Here is a 23322-nt window from a genome sequence, read left to right as displayed (position 1 = left end):
CATTGTGATTATAACTTTGAACAAAATAATCATGATTATCAATTTAAGCATTATGCAGCATGACAAAATTGTGACTAAGATTTTAATTGACTAAAACTAGACTAAAATGCCCACACATTTATGTCCAGTTTCACAGACAAGGCTTAGCCTAGCCTTTAGTCCTAGACTAAAAGGCATGTTTGAGCCATTTTAACTGAAAGCAACTTGCACTGACATATCTTAAAATATGTCTGTGTCATTGTTTTGTCTCAAGATGCACTTTTTGCACGCAAGATGCTTTTTTTTTTTTAAGGCATGTTTATAAAAGCTACTTAAATGTCCTAATTAAACTATGGCCTAATCCTGGCTTAATCTAAGCCCTGTCTGTGAAACCGGCCAGTTTCAACTAAAACTTGACCAAACAAAAACAGCACAAGGTTGACTAATTATGATAAAAACTAAAAAGTACATTTGAGACAGGACTAAGACCAAGACTAAATTAAAAAATAGCTGACAAAATTAACACTAGTATATACAAATATGTATATTTCATTAAACATTTTCTTCTCGTAAATAAATGTTTAACATTCAAAAGGCAAGGCATTTGCTTCACTGCCTGTAGAACAATCAGTGCAGGACGAATCCAGCAGTAAAAGTGGCACTTGCCTCAACAAACGCCACTAAAAATCAAATTAAAAATGGATAAAGTAGTCAGGTAAACTTAGACATGCTTTTTTCAGGTAGGTAGGATGAAAATAATGGAACCAAAACTTGATTTTTGTAGAAAATATTGGACTTCATGTCCTTGTTCCTCCATCAGTTATGGGGATGAAAATGTGTATATGTAGGTGTGACAGTAATAGGCACAGTGAATGAGTGTGTTTTGACCAGACTGCATTTGGTGTGTTTCTCCAGTGAAAAAAATTCTTCACAACAAAAGGGTAGGTGTTTTTTCTCATACAGACTCAAGATGATATACCTATAGTGTCATTTCATAGCAACATCTGTCTTGCCAGTGTGCCGCCACTCTTGCGAAGAGTTCCTCAAGATAATTGCGACGCGCAGTACCGTAGAACAGCATTTAGTGCGATGAAAACGCAGCCGCGGCTGTGACTGTTTACATGTGGTGTGCGTACCTGTGGGAGTGTGGCCGCAGAGGGGGGTCAGGGGCAAGTAGCAGCTGTAGCCAGCAAAGGGTTAAACAAGGACCACCATATTTTCATGCATCTTCTGCTTCTGACAGATGAAAAATGTCAACTGTCCTGTTTTTATTTTGGAGTTTTTGCACTATTCATCTGGTTCATTAGTGCCTGGGCGCTCTTGGCCCTGACAGCTGCTCGCCCCGTGCTCCCGGCCCCTGAATTTTTCAGGCTAATTTGATTCGGGGCGCCCAGGCGATGGGCAAGATGATTGACTTGCTCCCTGACCCCCGGAGCCCAGCAGCTCCCCTCATTGGTATTCCAGAGGAGTCCACCCCGCACCACGCTGGCCTGCTGTCTGTCTGCGGGGCTTCGGCTACCGGTGCACGGTGGCGAAAGACACACACGTTTACACACTCACATGCACACACAAAAGAGGGGAAAAAACGCACACACAGACACCAAAGCTCAGAGGAACATACTTAAACAGAATCTCAACCACCAACATGGTGGTTGCGCTGACACAAATACACCCGACACATAAAAAAAAAAAAGAGCCACACATGCTCAGAAAAACACACACACATAGATAGATAGATAGATAGATAGATAGATGCTCACAATATCACAACAACAGGAACCGAAAACAACTAAGAAAGACATAACCACATATGGCCACCCAGACAGGAAGACAAAAACAGACTCTTTTCTAATTCCTACCTTAATACAACCTGACCACTCTGGCTTGCTAAGATACTTCCTTTATTTAGTGGAACTCAATACACTACAGAGTTAACCTCAAATATCTAAACCATTAAAGCTGATTTTTTTTTAGAAAAAGAGTAGAGACAAAAGACAAAACTAGTAGTAGAAGACCTTTTGCGCCAACACAGCACCCACTGTTGTAGCGTTGAGACTGTACGGTAAACTTACATTAAGAATTTCTGACACATTTTGACACATCCGAAATTCACAATGGCACATCAAATCAAGCTGACAAAGCAAAAGCAATCAATAAAAATATAAACAACTGCGATTACAGTTGCTACTATTTCGACAAGTGATTACAGCAATGTGTTTAGGTCTACGGTCATTGCGTAAATGGTTTCTATATACTTTTTTTTTAAATAGCATGAGGCATTGTACATAGGGACATATACGTATCAGTGCCATATTGGTTATTGGTCGATATTAGAGTTTTTTTTATCGTATTGGCAGGGCTCCAGACTAACATTTGAGAGCAGTGGCACTGGTGCCATTAAAGCGGCGTTTCCGCAGGAACTTTACCCAGGAACTAGGAACTTTGGGGTGGTACTTGGTGTGTTCCGACCGCAGGAACCAGGGTCTAAATGAAGTTCTGGGTAAAAAAAAAAAAAAACCCTCCTCTGAAAGTACCTGCTCACTAGAGCCACATTTCCCCCACAGGAACTTTACCCAGGAACTAGGAACTTTGGGGTCGTACTCAGTGTGTTTCGACCGCAGGAACAAGAGTCTAAATGAAGTTCCAGGTAAAAAAAAAAATCCCCCTCTGAAAGTACCTGCTCGCTAGGTAGTACTTTTTCAAAGTTCCGGAACTTTCGGGGCTGGGACTTGCATGCTGAACATACTGATCGGTTGAGTTCATGCAGCATTTTATTTCAACTATCGTTTTTTTAAAGGCTGCTGTGGTGCGTGCAGTAAGAGCTGTTTGCTATTCAAATCAACAATGGAGTTTAAAAAATACGACCGATGGACTGACGATGAGGTTCAGGCTTTATTAAGCTTATATGCGGAGGACGAAATCCAGCGGGAACTAGAAAGTCACGTGCAGTCCTACGTCACCGGACTATCTTCACGGTACTTTAGACTGCTATGGAAACGCAGCTAGCAATAGGTCTGAGGGAAAAAAAGTTCCTGGGACAAATTTTTCCGGGTAATTTTGGTGGAAACGCGGCCTAAGTTCTACAGAAGGTGGCACCAGCACCTGATTTGGTGCTGCTGTTTTTTTTGTTTTTTTAAATCATAAAGGTTACATTTATGCATTAACATAGTACTATTGTTTTGCATTAATAACTGCAGTTACTAATAATATTACATGCTTATTTATTGGAAATTTGACAGTAAAGCACTGAGCTTGAATTGAGATGCAGATCAAATTATTGACTAAATTATTAAATTAAATTATTAATATGCAAAACATAATTTTTATAGGGAAAAATGTAAATATTCTACTCTTATTAAATGTACCATGCTGAACTGACCGACAGCTGAGTAATTCAGTCACAATTTGAAGAAGTTTTTGTTTTTCATGAGACTGTGACTTTTCCTACTTTTCCATTTATTAGGGAGTGCTCCTCCATGTATTTTTTTTAAAAGTGTTTGCCTAGAAGTGTTAGTTTTCCTTCATCTTTATTTTTTATTTATTTATTTATTTATTTTTACAAATTATCACATTAAAAATAACATTAAAATTTGATAAGATTTAGAGCTTTAAAAGTGCAGGAAAAAGTGTGAAGCAATTTAAAAAGTACTTGAAAAGTGCTCGAATTTCACTCTCAAAACTTTGCATGAACCCTGAATTGAATAATGTAAAAGCATTCTACTATTTCTGCCACAATACCATGGTTTCAGTGAACATTACTAGGTTACATTAAATTCATGGTGATTTGTGGAATGGAAAGCCTTAACTTGTTCGTTCATGGCACAATGTTTCTCCTGGTTTCCACGTCAGATGACTGATATCTCTGGTTTAAAGCAGAGAATTCTGTCCTGAATTTGAATGTTTCCCACTAGATCTCGCTGTGATGTTATTAATTCTGCAGCAAATTCAAACACTTTCTTACTGGATCTCCCAGAATTTTTACATTTATATTCAGATTAAATCAAATCTCAAAATGAATATCCATTTCATACCACACATTATCATGTTATGATGGCTTAAATTCACTTGTAACATTTTAAATTATTAATTTCAGTTTATAGTGTTTTATTTTTTTTTTTTTTGACAAAATAGTATCAAATTTTAATGTCAGCCTTTGATCACATATCAGCCATAACATGAAAATAAATACTGGCTTATCGTATCAGCATTCATAGAGAATGTCTCAGTCAAGGAGACCATTGTTTTAATATTGATCTCTGTACTTTGTTAAATTCTTTGCATGCCAATTAAACTCCTAGAGAAGGTCCTGGTTCTCAGGAGCCATGGAAGAGGGCGTAGCGTATGAATTTAGTCATGTTCAAGTGTGAGAAAACCATTATTATTTCATGTTGCTCATCCTTCTCGCACCCTTCTTTAATGATATATTAATCAAATGGAAGTGCAGGCATAAGGAAGGAACACAATTAAATATGAATCCATATTCTGCAACTTGAAAAGTCCCCGTCTGACGCCACAAACTGACTTGTACAAACGCCTAACCTACACACACATTGATGTTTAAGCTCTCTGAATTTTCCTCTTGATCAAATGAGAAGAGAAAATCACCTCTCCTTTTAGTAGCGCGATCATCCCGAGAAGAAAACTTTCAGACACGTGTTGTTTGTAAATTTGCTGAATGAGTGTGCAACGCTTCTCAGTTTTATGCATCATTAGCAAAACATGGGCGCGGCTGCTCGTCAGAATGTTAAGAGTTCTTCTGAGATGCTGGCGTTCACGTATGCCTCTCTCCCAAAGCGTCTTTAAAGAACATGAGTATTCCGCAGCTGTACACGGTTGGGCAAAATTAATTCACTAAGCTATCAAATTAAAATCTGAGATCAGTGGTGAGAAGACACCAAGGTATACCGGGTAATCTATATTTGAATAGGATGCGGGGAGGGTTTAATTAACGTCTTGATGGATGTTTACTTTTCAGGTGTGGGATAACACTTCCCCAAAAAAATCTGCAAAAATACTTTAAAAATTAAATACATAAACTTCCCGAGCTCTGAAAACGAAGTGCTATGCTGCATCCCACCAACTACGGACTAAGCATTCTTATTTAATGAAGGAATATCATTAGCATTACATATCAAAAATGCAACACTCTTCTTGCACGGTGTGCATGCTAATCTGCTTACTTTTAACGCTCTACGTCACTTAGCAGATTCGGTTCTCATCTCCAATGTTCTACTCAAAACACATGGTCGTAAACAAAAATGTGACTTCACAGATTTAATTGTAAAACCTGGAGCAGGAAAACTGGCCTCGTGTTTTTGCGATGAAGGGAGATGCAATGGTCTCTGCCTCTTATTTATGCCAACATAAATCCAAAACACCTTCGAGAACGGCTATTAAGAAGAGGTTTAAGAGGACTTCAAAAGGCCGAGCCAGACTGTAAGCGCAGAGATCCACCAATATGAACTCGGTCTGCCTTTAATAGAGAGTGGAGATGGTGCGAGGCAGAAACGTCGAGGACACCGAGAGGGCCATCTGGATAGCTCGAAACGATCCTTTCATTTTAAGCGTCATAAAACCCAACACCAAAACCAATTGCATGAGTGCTCCAAGGATGGGTTAGGATATCATAGGCTAATACAGCCACAGGAAATGGTCTTGATGGTTGGGGGGGGAACGTAAATATATAAGAGGATCTATAAAAATTTGTGGTTTGATTCAAGGTGAAATTGGAGTCAACTGAAAGGCGAAATCACTGAACAGTAGTGGTGGGGATTATGATTCACCTCAGTTAATGGATCTTTTCACCAAAAGATTTGGTCACTGCTTTATTCATCCAAAAGATTCATTAAAATAAACTTATTTTATTAAAAATTGCATGTAAAAATCTACGAAGGGACTCCAGAAAAAAAAGTGTACATAAAATAACAAACTTAAACTAAAATCAAAAAGAAAACTGAAAAAGTTTAAGATTAAAGCTAATTGAAAATATCCATAAAAACTAAATACTTAGGTAACACTGACTGAAGTGAATGAACAATTTGTATCTTAGCTCAAAAACCTTTAACAATTTACAATAAAGTTTAACTAGCTGTGTTACCTAATTTGCATATATATATTTGTATTGTAAATGCTGTTAATTGCAAAATATGATGCTAAAAGTTCAAAATATTCACTCATATTGGCAACAGAGCCAGCTAACTGATGACCTATTCAGGAAGTAAGTGAAGAGCAGGACTGCAAAAACTTGGTATAAAGTTTAATAGTAGTTAGCGTCCAGCCTACTAAAAACTTTTATTGGTTACTTTGTTGAACGGCCAAAATATTACCCAACTAAACACCCAAACAGATCCCATGACCCTCAATTCTTCCACCTACCACAAAACCACACGTTTCCTCCATATTGCAGAGAGCTGTCAATAATGCAGATGGACCGTGGCGTACAGTGCAGTGCTATTGACCGATGCGCCACGGAGAGCACGTGTCCCGTCTGCCGTGAAGGCCATTTGGGAGTCAACCCCAACTCTGGCCTTGTCCTGCACTCCACCTATTCATCACAGGATGGCCGGCAAGCCACATCAGCTGACCAAATGAGCTCCAACCGAGAGCACTGGCATCAAACGGAATAGCAGATGCATATGGAGGAATACAATGCACAGATATTGATGATTTTCAATCGAGGCCTTGCAACCTCAACGGCTTCCACCGCCCCCACCCCCCTCGAATCCCCCATAACAGATCGACTAAAAGATTCATGCTCTCAGAATAAAGGAATTACATGCACACATATAGGCCTTTCACACAAAATAGATCAATGGGGATCAATGGAAGATGGCACAAGTCTGCAAATTACCAATTCAGCAGTTCAGCACTGCGATGGAGCACTGCAGATAGCTTTCGATTGTCTACTAAGTCAATGTTTACACATAGACCAAAATAAATTATGAATCTGGACACACAATATATGGGCCTATATGTACAGTACCTGGGTCAATGATATGACGCAACATCTTTTTGTCCCATCTATTAAATTATTTTAAAAAATACTGGGGCTGCCCCCTAATAGTTGACTAAACATTAGTCGACGAGAAGAGGCAAATTTCAAGAAAAAAAAATCTCCACAGAAAGTGGCGAAGTCACGCAGTCCTTAACTGACAGATTGTTAACACGGCTGGGTTTATGTGGTATGTTGGGCAGGAAATCCAAATGTTCGTCTATCATTCGTCAACCTCAAATATGACTTATGTGAAACAAGTATTAGCCCAAAGTTAGCTACTTTACATGGCCGCTCACTCTAATGTTAACCTAGATAAATATTATTTGCCGCATATACAAGTGTGCGGTGATCACTTGCTTTTTTTTTTTTTTTTTGATAACAGCGAAAAGAACTTAAAATGCTGTCATTTCTGGTCATACAGATAAGAGTATTACATCATTCAAAACTAACTTAAAAAAAAAAAAAACATCTGCTTCATAGCTTATTAACATTTGACAAACTTTTAGTTTAGACAAGATTAGTTCAGGTTGTAAAATGTTGTGATTCAACTCAATTTTAATAATCAATTTATGAAATTGCGTAATAATTAATTAAAAAAATAAATTAATAAATCAGTAGAAAATGAAAATTTTTAATTTGATTGTAAAATATTTCTTAAATTGTTCTTTATTTTATTTTATCATTAAATGCAATATATATGAAATGCAATATATACAATTTAAGAAAATATACAAGTTTATTTTTCAATTAGTAAATAGCAAAAAGATGATCAACTGAAAACTTCATAATAATGAAAAAGACTCCAAGGTTATTGTTATTGAAAAAAAAAAAAAAACAACAACAACAAAAAAACAGCTTTACAGTAACATCACAGCAATTGCCGACGGGTTTGCCGATCATCAGATCTGTCACTCAAACAGATGTCAATTCATCACCTCCCAGCTCCCCGCCCCCCTCCAGGTCACATGACCTGCTGAAAGCGGGACAAGATGAAAGTCTTCGTGTACCAGGGGGCGACAGCGCCGATCTGTTCGAGGCCGAGCCCGGACCTGGCTTTAACAGAAGCTTAAGAGATCACAACTGTTCCACGTTTGCCTTCTCCCTGCACTTGGCTGACCCATGGCCACTGCTAAGCAGGGCGGACTGATCACACTGATGGGCCTGGTGCATTATGGGAGACTAATTAGTGCCAAGAAACACTGTCTCCAAGCAGCGGTGAACTCAGATGGTTGTTTTTCAGCCCCAGGCACTTTGGGAGGTGTAGCTACTGGTTAGCTTCCCCCCCCAAAAAACACACTCAGGGGATTGAAGGGATAGAACGGGTACCGGACTAACAATGTATCTATTTCCACACTGTGCGAGTGTGAATTTGTGCCTGCTTGCGTGTTTATACACCAGTTTTTGGTAGTCAGTGCATCCCGCGGGATGAAGCATCGTGTCATTTACGGATTGCTGCTACCCATTCCAGGTGGCCCCAGTCACCTGGTTACAAGGAAACCAGAGCCAAAAACACAAAACGACCAATTTTGAACAGAGATCGGCAATTTTGCAAGATCTGTTACGCGAGAACACACACAAGATCTGATGTTTAAAGGGGTAGTTCCCCTGGAAATTAAAATTATTTCTCATTTACTCACCTTCATGTCATTTCAAAGACTTTCTTTCATTAAACACACAAAAAAAGAATTTTTTGAAGAATATCCAGGCCGCTTTTTTCAAAATAATGAAACTTCCATGGATTCATGAATGCTTCATTGAGAAATGCATTCCTTTTTCATTTACTTACCAGTTACAGTCTGAAATAGTTTGTCTAAGATACATTAGGACAAGTATTTAAAGAATACTATAAAATGTTTGAGTTTATTTATTCTTATTACAACAGAAGCACCAGAGGTACACATCAACCTAGACAGAAGGGCCTTTGAATATTGTCTTGGGCAAAGGGGGTCCTTAGAGTCAAAGAGTTGGAGAACCACTGCTATCAAAGCAATTTAAAAAAAAAGAAAAAAAAAAAAAAAAAAAACTCAATTATTGTTGAACTAAATTAATTGCATATTGAATCCAAGTATCAAATTATCAAAATTGCCGATATCAAAATATAGTGAATTACTCATTCACTCTCCCAAAGATTCACCTCAAGCATTCAGTGATATAATGGTTTCAAGCTTCAAAATGACAAAAAAGGCATGTTAAACTATCATAAAAATGGTTCATACGATTCCAAAGCTTTGCATTCTTCTGAACAGACTAAAATCTGAAGTTATTCACTGAAAAATGTTGATAACCACTGTAGCTCTTCTTGGTGCATTTATGAGAGCAAGAAGTAGTGATGTCTAATTTGCAAATGAATCATTCTTGTGAGTCAAATCTTTTTTAATAAATCCATAGGTCCAGTTCACAACATATATGAAAGATTCATTCATAAATAGGCTGATTTGGTTCTCAACTTCAACTCTGAATCATTGACTAAACCTGATCTGGAGGCAAAGATTATTAATGAATAACTTAAATTTAATTTTATCATTTGACTTAGGAAGACTTGAAATGGATGACATTTATTATACTTTTATGTTGCTTTTTTGTAGCTTGACAGCCCGAGTCCACATTCACTTTTATTATATTGAAAAGAGAGGTAAAGATGTTTTTCAAAAATTTACTTTCTTTTCTGAAGAAAGCAATACATTTTTGGAACAAAATGAGGGTGAGTAAATAATGACAGAACTTTTATTTTTGGGTGAATTGTCCTTTTAAGGTCCAAACATGTTGTACATCCCAAAAACACTGGTGACCCCTTGCAACTTCATCTTCAATTTAGACTAAGGGCTGAAGAGAAAACTGCTGCTCTGAGTCTAATGGATCCTGGTCCGCTGTGTCTTCGAGAAACGTATGCTATTAAAGCCTAATCAAAGCAGTCAGTATCATTTCGTAGCAAGAGCGGTGCATGTTATTTAAAACACATGTAAATGTCATTCAAATTTCCTCATCAGCTTGGGAACATACTCCAGGTATCCTACACGGAGACCATTTACCTCAGAGTACAAAACCATATTGTAATTTTCATGACAGACCGCGAGGTGTAGGATTGCGTCTCACAAAAGGAGACGAACAGTGCTGGCAGAAGCTCGGGAAGAGAAAGGGAGATTTAGGGAGGGCTGGACTGTATAAACGGAGGAAGGGGGAGTGATGGGATGGGTTTCTATACCTTACCTCATAGAGCAGGCAGCCTAGCGACCAGATGTCAGATTTGAAGTTATATCCGTTTTCGTGTATTCGCTCGGGAGACATGTAATATGGGGTGCCCACTGGAACAGAAAAAAAACAGATAGAGACAGACAGACAGAGAGAGAGAGAGAGAGAGATAGAGAGGGAGAGAGAGTTAGGCTGTCTGGTTTGCTATGCGAGGAGTTCATCCATGGATGCTTCATTGACAAAGGTTTCAGACTGAGGAGTTTTAGATGACTAAAGAGAGGTTACTAACAACAAACTCAGCGATGCATGTGTACAGTGTGGAGGAAAACACATTTTAACAGTTTGTACACTACTGTTTAAAAGTTTGGAGTCAATTTTGAAAGAAATTAATACTTTTATTTGGCAATGATGCATTAAACTGACAGTAAAGACATAATGTTACAAAATTAAAATACAAAATAAATGCTGTTCTTTTGAAATTTCTATTTTTCGTCAAAAAATATTAAGCAGTACAACTGTTTTTTAACATTGATAATAATAATAATAATAAGAAGAAGAAGAAGAAGAAGAAGAAGAAATGTTTCTTGAGCAGCGAATCGGCATATACAGTTCTTGATTACCATGATTTCATTAAAAACCCAGCTAAGAAACAGAAACAAAAACACTTCTGGTCAAAAATCTCTTTTTGAGGTCCAAAATAATTTTAAAATCTGTTTCAGAATAATGACGCTACCACTTTTGAACATTTTACTTCAACAAACATTACATTTACACTTATTATTTAGCTTCAATATTTAAAAACAACATCAAGGGAACTGAGGTAATCTGCTATAACATTAAACAGAAATTGCACTCGATACACGCAAATTACTTCACTAAAAATGGGAATGAAATAAAACAGCATTGATTTGGAATGTATGATGTTACAATAAAATGAACAAATCCTGTATAATTTGGGAACAGTAGTAGTTTGACGTTCAGATTAGGAGTTGTAGAACAACTTTTACAGATGGAGCCAAGTGCTGTGAATGTTCCTGAGCACTTGTAGGTGGTTTAGAGAGCTGGGGGGCAGCTTGCAGACTGCAAGTATGTGTATTGGGGAATGAAAATCTCAGCTTACATTCGAGATGATTTAAAATCTCTCATTCACCTCTCATTACAAAAGAACCTCAATGATTTACAACAGAAGCCATTCAACACGGCCAAATGAAACTTTAATCAATTCACTTGTGTGTTTTTTCTCTCCAATCTTGTACTTTGGATTGTCTTTGAAATTCGATAAAACCAAAACAGCCACTGTACCAAAACTGTCTTTGATGGTTCTACCAGTTCTGCTACAGGGAGAAAAAAAAAAAAAAAGAAGAAATCAAGGTCCTATCTGATGATGTCACACTGCTCATGCATGACGGCTAACCACCAACGCATACTGGTTTTGGTCTTGCCTTTCGAATTTATCAAAGAGCTTCAAAATGTTTTTCCTAAAGGTCATTTGTGTATTTTTTTATTTTATTTAAAATATAACCAATAGAGTGAGTTGGGGATGGGAGTATCAGTTTGCTCAACCAATGGAAGACAGCGGAAATGTTTGGGAAACCTGCCAGAGGTAAACACCAATTACGTGCCATGATGTCGCACATGTTGGAAGGCATTGAGAATTGCACCGTGACAGACGTGAGACTGAGCAGAGCGTCAGGTCGCTTAGTCTGTGGCCCTGCAAAGAATTGTGGGTAATTGGCAGTGACTAATAGCCATCAGGCAGAAGAGCGGGACCCAAGAGGCCAGTCAAACTCCCCGTGCTGTACTCCCTGAAGCCGTGACAAGCTCTTTACTGCTCAGTGACTGTGGCCAACCAGCCATCCACCGTGAAAGATTGATGATAGAAAGAGGGGAGGGGTAAAAAAAAAAAAAAAAATAAAAAAAAAAATATTCTGACAAATGCTTGCAGTTTACGAAAGTTTAGCCTTGGCACAAACAGCTCAGATCTGACAAAGCGTTAAGAAGTCTCAGGTGGCGAGAACAAGAGCCAAAGTGAAACGTCTCGACACCGAACAGTGTCAGGATGGTTGGACACATAGCAGGACTGAGGTTGAAACACTTGCTGAGAAAAACAAAGCAAAAACGTGGCCCTTCCCTCCTACTGTCTCACCCTATGATGCAATCAGTGTGTCAACCAGACCTATACGTTAAAAGCATTTTCTTTTATAAAAGTAGAGGAAAGTGAAACAGATGGCCAATGAGAAATTCCAAATGGCATCACTGGGATCTGATTGATGAATATTATTGATTTCAATAGTCATAAATTCATGATTAGACCTAGGGATGATTTTTTTTTTTTTTTTTTTTTTAAAGATTAACCAAGTAAATGTTAGATAATAGCAAAGCTAATCTAAATATAAAAAATAGGCAAAATGGGCATGTACAATTAAAGAACAATAATCCAAAAGAAAACTCGGTAACGCTTTCGTATAGGGAACACATATAAACTATTAACTATGACTTTTCCCTCAATAAACTCTTAATTTACTGCTTATTAATAGTTAGTAAGGTAGTTGTTAAGTTTAGGTATTGAGTAGGATTAAGAATATAGAATAAGGTCATGCAGAATAAGGCATTAATATGTGCTTAATAAGTACTAATAAATAGCCAATATTCTAGTAATATGTACGCTAATAAGCAACTAGTTAAAAGACCCTAAAATAAAGTGTTGCCGAAAACTCTTTATTGGAAATATTGTTCCATAAGCAATATGCTAGAAATATATTGTGTTGTGTTTCCCTAAATATATCTGTGAAGCCAAAGTGAATTTCTGCACCACTAGAGGCACTAAATAGAATTGCAAAAAAAGAAAGATTACAAAATGTTTTGAAGTAGGTTTCCAAATACTCCACCCATCTGCCACTGGTCAAACAAACAGACAGTCCCCGCCCCCAAACGTACGCTATTAGGCAAGCCAGTGTTGCTATACTGGGCTGCTCAGGATTCTAAAAAGAAACCAGAGCAATATTTTGAAAACATCAACTTGTGTTGACACTTTTTGCAGGAATGAAAGCTGACTCTATTAAACTACTTAGAAAAATGTTTAACTTTTAAATTTTCTTGAGGTGTGAAAAAATAACCTTGAAATGCAACATAAAAATGGAGACATGTTTCAATGGAGTGCCTCGACATCCATCATTAGAGACTTGAAAAGGATCTTCTTCTTTAATGCTAATAGTTCTATAAAAGCCTAGCGCTACAGAGCAACTACTCAAATTAAGAGTGCATTATTTATGCAAATAAATCGTAAGTCACGTGGGGATTCATTCCGATTATTATGAATTATGATATTACAGTGCATTCTTTGAGAATTGGGCCGAGATCCTTTTTTTATACGGCAAAACAAAAACAAAAAAAAAAAACGAAAGAAGAGATTACCACAGACTCTCAACGGTACGCTAATTACACAGAAATCCACAAACATGCTTAATTATAAAAAAAAAAAAAAAAGAAAAAAGAAGTGTAAACTGTGCGAAGTGAGGGATTAAAAGAAAAATCTGTTTGGTCCAGTTAACTTCTCAGACCTCCGAGCCGGAACGGATTTCCCCGTCATCTCAAAACCCTTGGATGAGATGCTAGCATGTAATTATCATGCTCTCTGCATTAACTGCAGAATATGAGGGTTCGGGATTAGCTTGTTTTTCCTTATTTTAATTATCCATTATATTGTTATTTCTCTCCTCAACTTTCTTTTGTTCCGATTTCCCCTTAAAAAGCCTTCCATTCAGCTCACCACACTGCTTAATTTAAAGGCTAGGAAGCCTCTGGCAGGAAACGTAAAGAAGAGCTATCTTTCCTTTCTTTCAGTCTTCCGCTTTGTTTGTATCTGTGGGCTGCAGTGCCACTCGGAGACGGAGTTAAAAGGCTAGGGCTCGGCTTCTTAAGAGAAGAATTGACAGCCGTGCAACGGCACTTCCCGGACCTCCATCCAACGTGCATCCCAGAGTTCTACCGTGGTGGTTTGTCTCATTACAGGCTGAACTGTCAACCCCCAAACCGTACCGAAGCAACCCTGCACCCTCCACCCTAAACCGCCCCCATGCAGGGAGAGAAACGAAGAGGGGGAGAGGTGGAGCGATTGCGAGGAGCGAGAGAGAACGGGAGTGGGAGCGGGAAGCTTTGGTCTGCCCGCCCTGAGGGAGACACAGATCGAAGGTCTCTTTGCCCATGGGTGAATTTAACCTGCCATGTAGACACTCATGAATTTCATACCCTGCTACGGCTCAACCTTCAGCCTTCGTATGGAGAGCCTGAGCCTACGGGACAGGTGACAGAGAACCGCAGGAGACTCTCTCTCTCTCTCTCTCTCTCTCTCTCTCGCGCACACACACACACACACACACACACACACACACACGTGTGCTGTACCTACCTGGGTGTCTTTATGCTCGTTTGTACATTCCTACTGTCAATATTAAAACATCCCGAGAGAAGAATTCCAGGCGCTCGGATAAATAAATAAGTAGGTAGGGAGGAAGCTAGGTAGATAACTCTACAAAAGACAAGTGCAACTGAGGTGGTATGATACACCAATGCATTAACGGTTATAAATCATGTTGGGGTCCTAAAAAAGCCTTGTTAGGGATCCCTAACATGGCAGTCTGTAAATGATATTGTGTGGCACTGGCCCCAGGAGCAGGTGCGAATGGATGATGTGGTCGTACGGATCCACCAGTTCCCAGGTGACGCAGGCGCCATTAAGACATGATTAAGGACAGCCCTGATTAAGCCCTTGCGGAGATTGTAGCTCATCCTGAGGAGCCGAACGTCTGAATGAGGGAGCGAAGCACCCTGTAGAGGGCGCTGTGAGTTCAGGTTTTAAGGATGCATGCGTGTTGTTTTCAGTAAAGGTGAATGCTGGAAGTATGCAATGTAAAACACGCTGCGAACTTGAGGTTATTTCTAGACACTTGCAAAACATCTTTCTTGTTTGCACCAACATCATACTCATCATCACGCTGACATAAAACATAATTTTATACTCCTACACAGATGCATAGTTTACCTATACATAATGCATTTATATGACATTTATATTCTGTTTCATATTGTAGTTTGTGAATACAAGACAATAGTTAAATCTATTCTGGTGTGCTAATTGTGTTGTGTTTACTGTGTAACCTGTCAGCAATAGCCTAATAATTATAAATGCAGAAATATAAGTCCAATAAGCTTAATTAGATCAAAATTATGATCATATTGATATTCTAAGTATATTTGTGCTTTTTATAAATAAAATGTGAGTTTGACAGAACTCACTAGCATAATACTAGTGTGTCTCCATATTTTGGTCCCTAGTCATGGTTTGGGTTCTCCATTATTTTATAATATTTTGTCTAAACAAATTAAAAATAAAACACTTAGAACTCAAACTCATTCATTTTGAAATTTTTAAAAGATTATATTTAACAGTGTCATTAAATTAAATAAATAAATATAATTGACTTTATGATATTAGTATGATTTAAGATAAAATAAAAATCAGCAAAAAGTCTGACCTTGATGGTGAAAAAAAAAGTATTTTTTAGCAATACGAACATCTGTAAAGCTGAAGACAAGCTGTTAACAAATTTGTATACTCTTGAAATGAGATTTTAAACAACAGGTCATCTCAAATATAAACCTGCACCTCCATGGGCAACTTCGGCAAAAGTTGCTGTGTCACTATAGGGTGCCCTAGCCTAGCATCGTTAGGGATTCAAGGCCCTGTACTCATCCAGACATCATATGTGTGGAGCGCGGTCAAAGGGGTCAAGGCAACAGGAAAGGCCAACTTCTCAATGAAATGGATACAGCCACTGGCACGCTTTGCTCTCAACTGGCCCCAGGGGCCGTCGGAAAGGCGCTTTTTATAACAGACACATGGTTCTGTTCGCAGCCAGTACTAATGAAACACATCCGGGCCCTACTGAGTAATTAAAGGTCCTTTCCGCTGCATTCAATCCTCATTTTTCCATTTTCCACAAAGGACAGAAAGAAACAGACAAGGAGGCTGGAGGGAGGAGCACTTACCTAGAGAATGAGCTGCGGTTGTTTTGGAACTGAAGAAGCGCCCCAAGCCCAGATCGCCCAGTTTCACCACTCCAGTGGCTGTGATGAAGACATTAGCGGGTTTAATGTCTGTGGAGGGAGTAAATGAGAGTTTTAGTGACTGATCATCATGAATCTGTGGCCTTTCACATTTTCGGCACTTTTTTGAAGGGGTGGAGGAAATTAAAGGGATAGATCACCCAAAAATTAAAATTCCATCAATTACTCACCCTCATGTCGTTCCAAACTGTTAAGACTTTCATTCATCTTCGGAACACAAATGAAGATCTTTTTGAGAGATTTCTGTTCCTCCATAGACAGCTACACAACTACCACTTTGGTGCTTCAAAAAGTTCATAAAGAGATCGTAAAACTAATCCATATGAATTGAGTGGTTTTAGTCCAAACTTTCTGAAGAGACATGATCGCTTTATATGATGAACAGATTTAATTTAGGCTTTTATTCATATATAAACATTGATCAGCGAACAGAAGCTCAAACGTGCTGCGTATAACACATGAGAATGAATCTCATTGGTTCAAGCGAACATGCTTGAGCTTTCGTTTACCACAAATAATGTTTGAGTTGATGAATGTTTACATGTGAAAAAATGCCTAAATTCAAACTGTTTATCATATAAACTGATCGTGTTTCTTCAGAAAATTTGGACTAAACCTCTTAATTTATGGATTAGTTTTATGATTTCTTTATGAACTTTTTGAAGCATCAGTGTCAGTTGCGTAGCTGTGAATGGAGAGACAGAAAGCTCTCAGATTTCATAAAAAATATCTTCATTTGTGTTCCGAAGATGAACGAAAATCTTACGGGTTTGTAACGACATGAGGGTGAATAATTCATGACAGAATTTTTATTTTTGGGTGAACTATCCCTTTAAATATTTATATTTTTATTGCAAATGTTTTTTTTTTCCTTTTGTTTGTTGTCTTCAATTTTTTGTTCAATACAATTTTCTTTCATTAAAAAAAAAAAAAAAAACTTGCACCAAGCTAAAAATTATACAGAATAAATGTAAATGAATAAATAAGCTTGGATTACAATTTTCAATACATTCTTACTAACGCTTTAGGGAGTCTTTTTTGCAGTTTCAATAACCGCTAGATAACATTGTCTTAAAATCAGCAAATCAATGTGCAACAGCAAAGTAGAACATTACAGATAAGCAAACATTTAGGCTTTCAAGGCATAAAAATGAATGATCAATAATTATAAAAGTTTCAGTGGCAACACAGCACTTTTTCCATCAACTCCTTATTTTTCAGCCCTAAATGACAAGTATGTAACTGTGAATGACAAGTATTCAAACCATCACGGAGGAGCAGATTGTGTGTGAACCTGTTGATCAGACTGAACAGAGTGACACCAGTAGGACAGAAAAAAACATTCACATCCACAAAGCAAACCAAACAGCCTATATAAATGTTAGGAAACGTTTAAGAAAGGTTAATGGAAAGGTTACTATTAGCAAGGTATTACGCATCCCCCTGACTCAAATGACTTTCAAGAGACCAGCCAGGACACGACGGTGCAGGAAGCATGTGCTCGTGTTTGATGTCAGACACCTCTGGACATGAACTTTTCCAACAGTAACATATACATACAGGCCAGGTGCTTAAGAAGAACAAGCTCTGAACTGACTGCCAGTGTTGTGAAAAACCGCACCGCTGGAGTTTACAATCAACAAGGGAAACGATCTGAATGAAACCCATGGCCTGCTGTAACCTTTACCAATACACACACTCACACGGGTCTAGTATGTTACAATACTTCGACAAGAGTTGCATAAATACATGGGAACTGGGGAAGACGGTCTCAGGTCACCACGGACAGTTGCGTCATCTTGCTTGTTTTCAAATGGCAAGAGGATGATGCAATGCGCTCGGCAGTGTGTCTGGTCAAGCTTGTGCATAGCAAAGACCTGAGAGTCTCGTCTCAAAGCTGATGAGAAGCAGATGAGAAGTGGAACAAGTTTTTTCTTCACAATATGCAATAAAACACAAGGATGATGTAGTGGGGTGCCAATGATGTCCCAATTAGTGATAGGTCATGATGTTCGACTAGTCATCTAACAATTGAATATTTGATTAGTAGTTTGACTAGTTTATATGTATTTTCTTCTTTTTTTTTTTTTTTTTTTTTTTGGTACTCTGTCTAGCTGTTTTGAACACAAGAATGCATCTTTAGAAGTCTGCCTAATTGGAGACAGATAAACCTAAAACAAGTCTAATTAAATGAGACTTCCTTAAAGTCACCATGAAATCAAAACTGACAATTCTTGTTTTTTTTTTGTTTTTGTTGTTTTTTTGTTTTTTTGGGGGGGGTATAGAACATTGCAGTATTTATTGATTTATTTGTGCACATCATTATTTTTAATCAAAATAACTTCCTGTCCCTCTTTCAGCGACATCTCTTCACTGATGATGTGTTTATTGGCAAGAGGGCGGGATCAACTTGTCACTCACATGAGATCGACCAATAGCAAACCACACCCATCCAACAATCCAATCAATTCCTGACGGACAAAATCAAGTCCTGTCCTACATTTTTTCTTGTTTGAAAGGCTGTTTCATTTGGATATACATCACAATAGGGAAGAAAAGAATAATCGCAACTTCCATTTCATGCTGACTTTAATTTGATTAGTCAACTAGTTATTCAGACAACCCATCAACGACTAGTCAAAATAGTTTTGCTCCTCCACAAGCACATAAACATGTCTACATATCAAAATCTATCAAGTCTTTAGCAAATCAGTCCTTCCTAATTAACACAAGTCTAAGTTTGTGGCACTCAGCCAATCATAACGCAAGCTATTTACATACATAATTCTTAAAAGGTACAGAAGCAGTTTTTTTTTTTTAACTCTAAAGGTGGGGTCGCACTTACCGTTGTTCATCAAATTTTAGCAGGCGAAATGAAAGAGTAATTTTAATAGGAATTCATGCAATCAGGAATTTTGCATGAGATCTCGAAGACTTCCCCAAGCATATTTTGCAGTGGGTTCAAGTTGGTCTGTCAAATTTGTGTGCTTCATACGTAGCTACACTACTGACAATAGAAAAATCGACTTTTTTGGTCAACAAATTTCATCAATGTCTATAAAATGTACAGAATACAATAAAATGTCACCGAAGTGTAGAATATGTGCCCTTAAAAGTCTGTTTCTATGTGTACATGTCACTAGAGTTGTGTATGTACCTCTGTGCATGACGCGGCGGGAGTGCATGTGCTCCAGTGCACTACACAGCTGAACAAAGTACTTCCATACTGTCTTCTCGGGAATCAGTCGCCTTTGTTTCTTGAAATGCTGCAGGCAATAAACAAACAAACAAATAAATAAATAAATATGTTGGTGGCACAGACTTTTCATAGAAGCATGCAATCTTCGTTAACCAACAATCAAATAACATTTCATTTTCATTTCAATCAACATTTTATTTTATATCTTTAGCAGTCAAAAAGGTCAACTGACTATTTGGAACATACAGTTTTTAAGGATATTAAGATCTTAAGATGTAAAGTGTCCCAAAAGCTCAGCATGGGCTCCTGGAAGGTTTAAAGCAGTGACCATGAATGTGAAGGGCTCTGGGTTTGCCTATAATCTGATGCAGGCTCTAGATTGAAACCTCTCAATAAACTTTTCCTTCCCTTTTCATTTGAAGCAACTGCAATGGAAAACATCTGAAGTTTGCGAGTACAGCAGGAGCCTCATGGGGAAACAAACATTTGAGGAGACTTTCAAGATGCACACATGCTTAGGAAGATTACGGCATACAAGCACTAAAAAATGTCTCTATGAATCTGACAGAATGCAATTAGATAATGCCAACATGATCTTTACATTATGGATGCACAACATATTTTGAACATTACTTTTTGCTGATATTTGTGATTTTATCGGTCGATACTGAATATTATTTAGTTGATATTGTATGTTTAACTAAGGATGCTAAAGACAAGTTTGCTGTACTCCAGCACTACCTTAAAGAGATAGTGATAGTTTGTGGTATAAGCCTTTAAGCAGACTATTTCTTAAAGTGCTTCTATTTTCCCTTCAAGAGCAAGTCACTTTATTAATTTTACTTCAAAATAAACAGTAAACATGTTATTTATCCATCTATCATCCATCTTTTGTCTGTACTGTTCAAGTTTAGGGTCGGTAAAATTTTTAATGTTTTAATGTTTCACCAAGGTTGCATTTGTTTGATCAAAACGTTAGTAAAAACAGTACTATTGAGAAAAACTATTACAATTTAAAATAACTGTTTGATATCTGAATATATTTTGAAAATGTAATTTATTCCTGTGATGCAAAGCTGAATTTTCAGCAACATTCCTCCAGTCTTCAGTGTCACATGATCCTTCAGAAATCAGTTTAATATGCTGATTTGCTGCTCAAGAAACATTTCTTATTAATGATGAAAACAGTTGTGTTGCTTAATATTTTTGTGGAAACCTGTAATACTTTTTTTTTTTTTTTTTTTTTTTCAGGATTCGTTGATGAATAGAAAGTTCAAAAGAACAGCTATTATTTGATATAAAAATCTTTTGTAACATGTCTTTACCATTTTTGTCAGTGTACTGTGTCGTTACTTCACCACATATAGACTGCATATGTACTGTAAACAAATCATGTGTGAAACGGGCATGAAAGTACTGGTTAAATAAATAAATAAATAAATGTAATGTGTATACGCCTAACTCTTTCCTTGCCAGCATTAAAAAAAAAAAAAAGTTGCCAGCCACCGGCAGCATTTTTTATCATTTGCACAAAAACTTCATAGCCCCCACATGTAATATATCTAAAGAAAGAACAGGCCTCTGCTTTTAAACAACAACAACAAAAAAAAAACATTTTATTCTAGCTTCATGCATTTTTTTTTTTAATCAACACTTAAATACGGTTAAGTTTCATTAAAAAAAAGCAACATTTTGATCAAAGAGCAGAGGAAAAAAAAAAAAAAGAAAAAAAAAAAAATCACGTTTTTGTCAAAGACTACATCCGGATCAAATTCAGAGCGAAGATACATAGATTGAGTAGATAAGAGTCCATATCAACATCCCCAAAGCATGGACAGTCCTATATCTCTTCGTGGATTCGACATTTCTTTAAGTAACTTTAGGCAGTTTTATGTGCTGTTTAATGTTTGATGATCACGATAGCTTACATGTGCATAAGCAATGCTTCTATCGCTTGTTTCTGCTTCTTCTTCGCACGTGTTTTTATCCGGAGATTCTATACTATTTCAGAAGATGCGTAAAAGTGGCCCCTACTGTATAACAGTAAAAACATGGATTGCCAGAAAATTCAGTTTAAAGGCGAGGAAGCGCTGCATAAGAGAATTCAGTCAATGGCGGGGAAAGAGTTAAATTCATTAAAACCATATGAAACTATTCATTTTAGTTTCAGCACTAATAATGTGACTTGATTTTCAATCTAGTTTTATATTTTTAGAACAACTGTCTAATGAATCATTCAATCAATCATTCATCAACCAATTTGTGAACCAAAGCAACCGAACAATGAAGTAACAAAGAAGGTTTTACAAAAGAATCAATCTAACTCCAACTCTTTGGCATGATATGAAATCAAGAGATTTCTATTAAATCACAAATTTGTACTGACCAATCATCTCTTGACAAGCTTTGTATATATACTATTTAATCTCTTAAAAAGATTTCAAGGGTGTTTGGTATTGGTTTTACCAATTTCACATCAAAGTGCAACATTCATTTTAATAAAACAGATGTTTAAGCCTCGTCGACAATTCTGAACAGTACTTAATAAAACCAATAGCTTTTAATCATCCTAAAACAGTGAGTGTGATACAGCATCAAATGATCCTCTTTAGAATTCTGCAAAGATTCAAAGCTTTTAGTACGGTGTCATCCAGTAAGGTCAGTTTAGTCTGGATGAGGTCCGCGAGTGCATGACCTCGCTTCAAAGCAGAAACCAATCTGACGTTACGTTATTAATTAAGACAGAATGAAGCTTGCTTAGCCAAAATGGCTCAGTAATTATAACCTTTTCACATGCAGTCTCAATAATTGAGCCACCGGCAATGAAGTAAACCTGCTTGTCGAGGCAGTTAAAAGGGGTCGGGAATTGATTAACCAAACAAAACAGAGGTTATTTTAGCGCGACGTATTACTTCATTGTGCGAATGCTCACTCCGCCTATTTTGAGCCTCGTCCCCACTCGTACCGCTTCACAGAAATGATCAGAACGGCGGTGAGCGTGCGGTCTCGAGCCCCAGAAAACCTTGGCCCACATCCAAACAAAGCCGGTGGATCTATTCTTCCCCTGCCTTTCTATTTGCATATCAGAGGGCTGTTTGATGTCAATGAGGGAGAGCGGCAGCCCCCTCTGTGCCTTTAAAAAGCAAACACGGCACATGCAATATTCTGTAAGTGCATGCAAATGAAGGGGCCATTTGATTTCATTTGAATTCCGAGATGGACAGAGAGAATTGAGGAAGGGGTGGAGATAAAAAAAAAAAAAAAAATCAAAAAGAATAAAAAAAAACAAGTAATATTTATGCATTCGGACCCTCTGTTTTACATATGGCTCAATGTTCGGGTGTACAATGCTGGGGGGATTAGCCCTGGCATACACCTTTGGAGTGACATTGTTTAATAAAAAATAAAACTAATTAAAGCGCTGCTGAGCAGAAGGGCTGAGAAATCCAGCGGCGCAGTGGAGCAGACCGAAGTAGCTGACGGTCAGGATATTTGCGCAAGCGTGCGTTATGATGCACATGTCGAAGGCGTCGTCATACTAATCCGTCCTGTTCCTCATTTACCGACGCAACCCTTCTGCAAACGCTTTGTTTGCACCGGGAATGATTTATGCGGGTGGAGATTTGGCAGCGAAGGGTTTTACATGCAGACCATTAAATGTGGAGCATCAGGTTGTAGCTGAAATCTGCAGGGGTTGTCAGGAGGAAACGGGATGTGCTGAGCGAATCGAACGTGCGGAAGCTACATTATTCTAAGAAACAATACGAATCTAGTAACATAACCAAAGGGATCCCAAAAACGAGGTCGCAGTGCAGATCGTTTTACCTTCGTTCAG

The 23322-nt window shown here is 37.7% G+C and overlaps 1 protein-coding gene across 1 annotated transcript in view; it reads right to left on the bottom strand.

Moving 5' to 3' along the window:
* Positions 1–23322, bottom strand: part of nek7 (NIMA-related kinase 7) — a 74503-nt gene that overhangs the window by 10085 nt on the left and 41096 nt on the right. Inside the window, exons 6-8 of the mRNA XM_051910856.1 lie at positions 19446–19554; positions 16211–16318; positions 10181–10275 (exon numbers count right to left, since the gene is read on the bottom strand). Of these exons, the coding sequence (XP_051766816.1) occupies positions 10181–10275; positions 16211–16318; positions 19446–19554 (312 nt within the window). The remainder of the gene's footprint in view (positions 1–10180; positions 10276–16210; positions 16319–19445; positions 19555–23322) is intronic.

Source organism: Ctenopharyngodon idella, chromosome 10 (genome assembly GCF_019924925.1).
Source record: "Ctenopharyngodon idella isolate HZGC_01 chromosome 10, HZGC01, whole genome shotgun sequence".
NCBI classification, from domain to species: Eukaryota; Metazoa; Chordata; class Actinopteri; order Cypriniformes; family Xenocyprididae; genus Ctenopharyngodon; species Ctenopharyngodon idella.
This window is presented reverse-complemented; position numbering and strand designations above follow the sequence as displayed.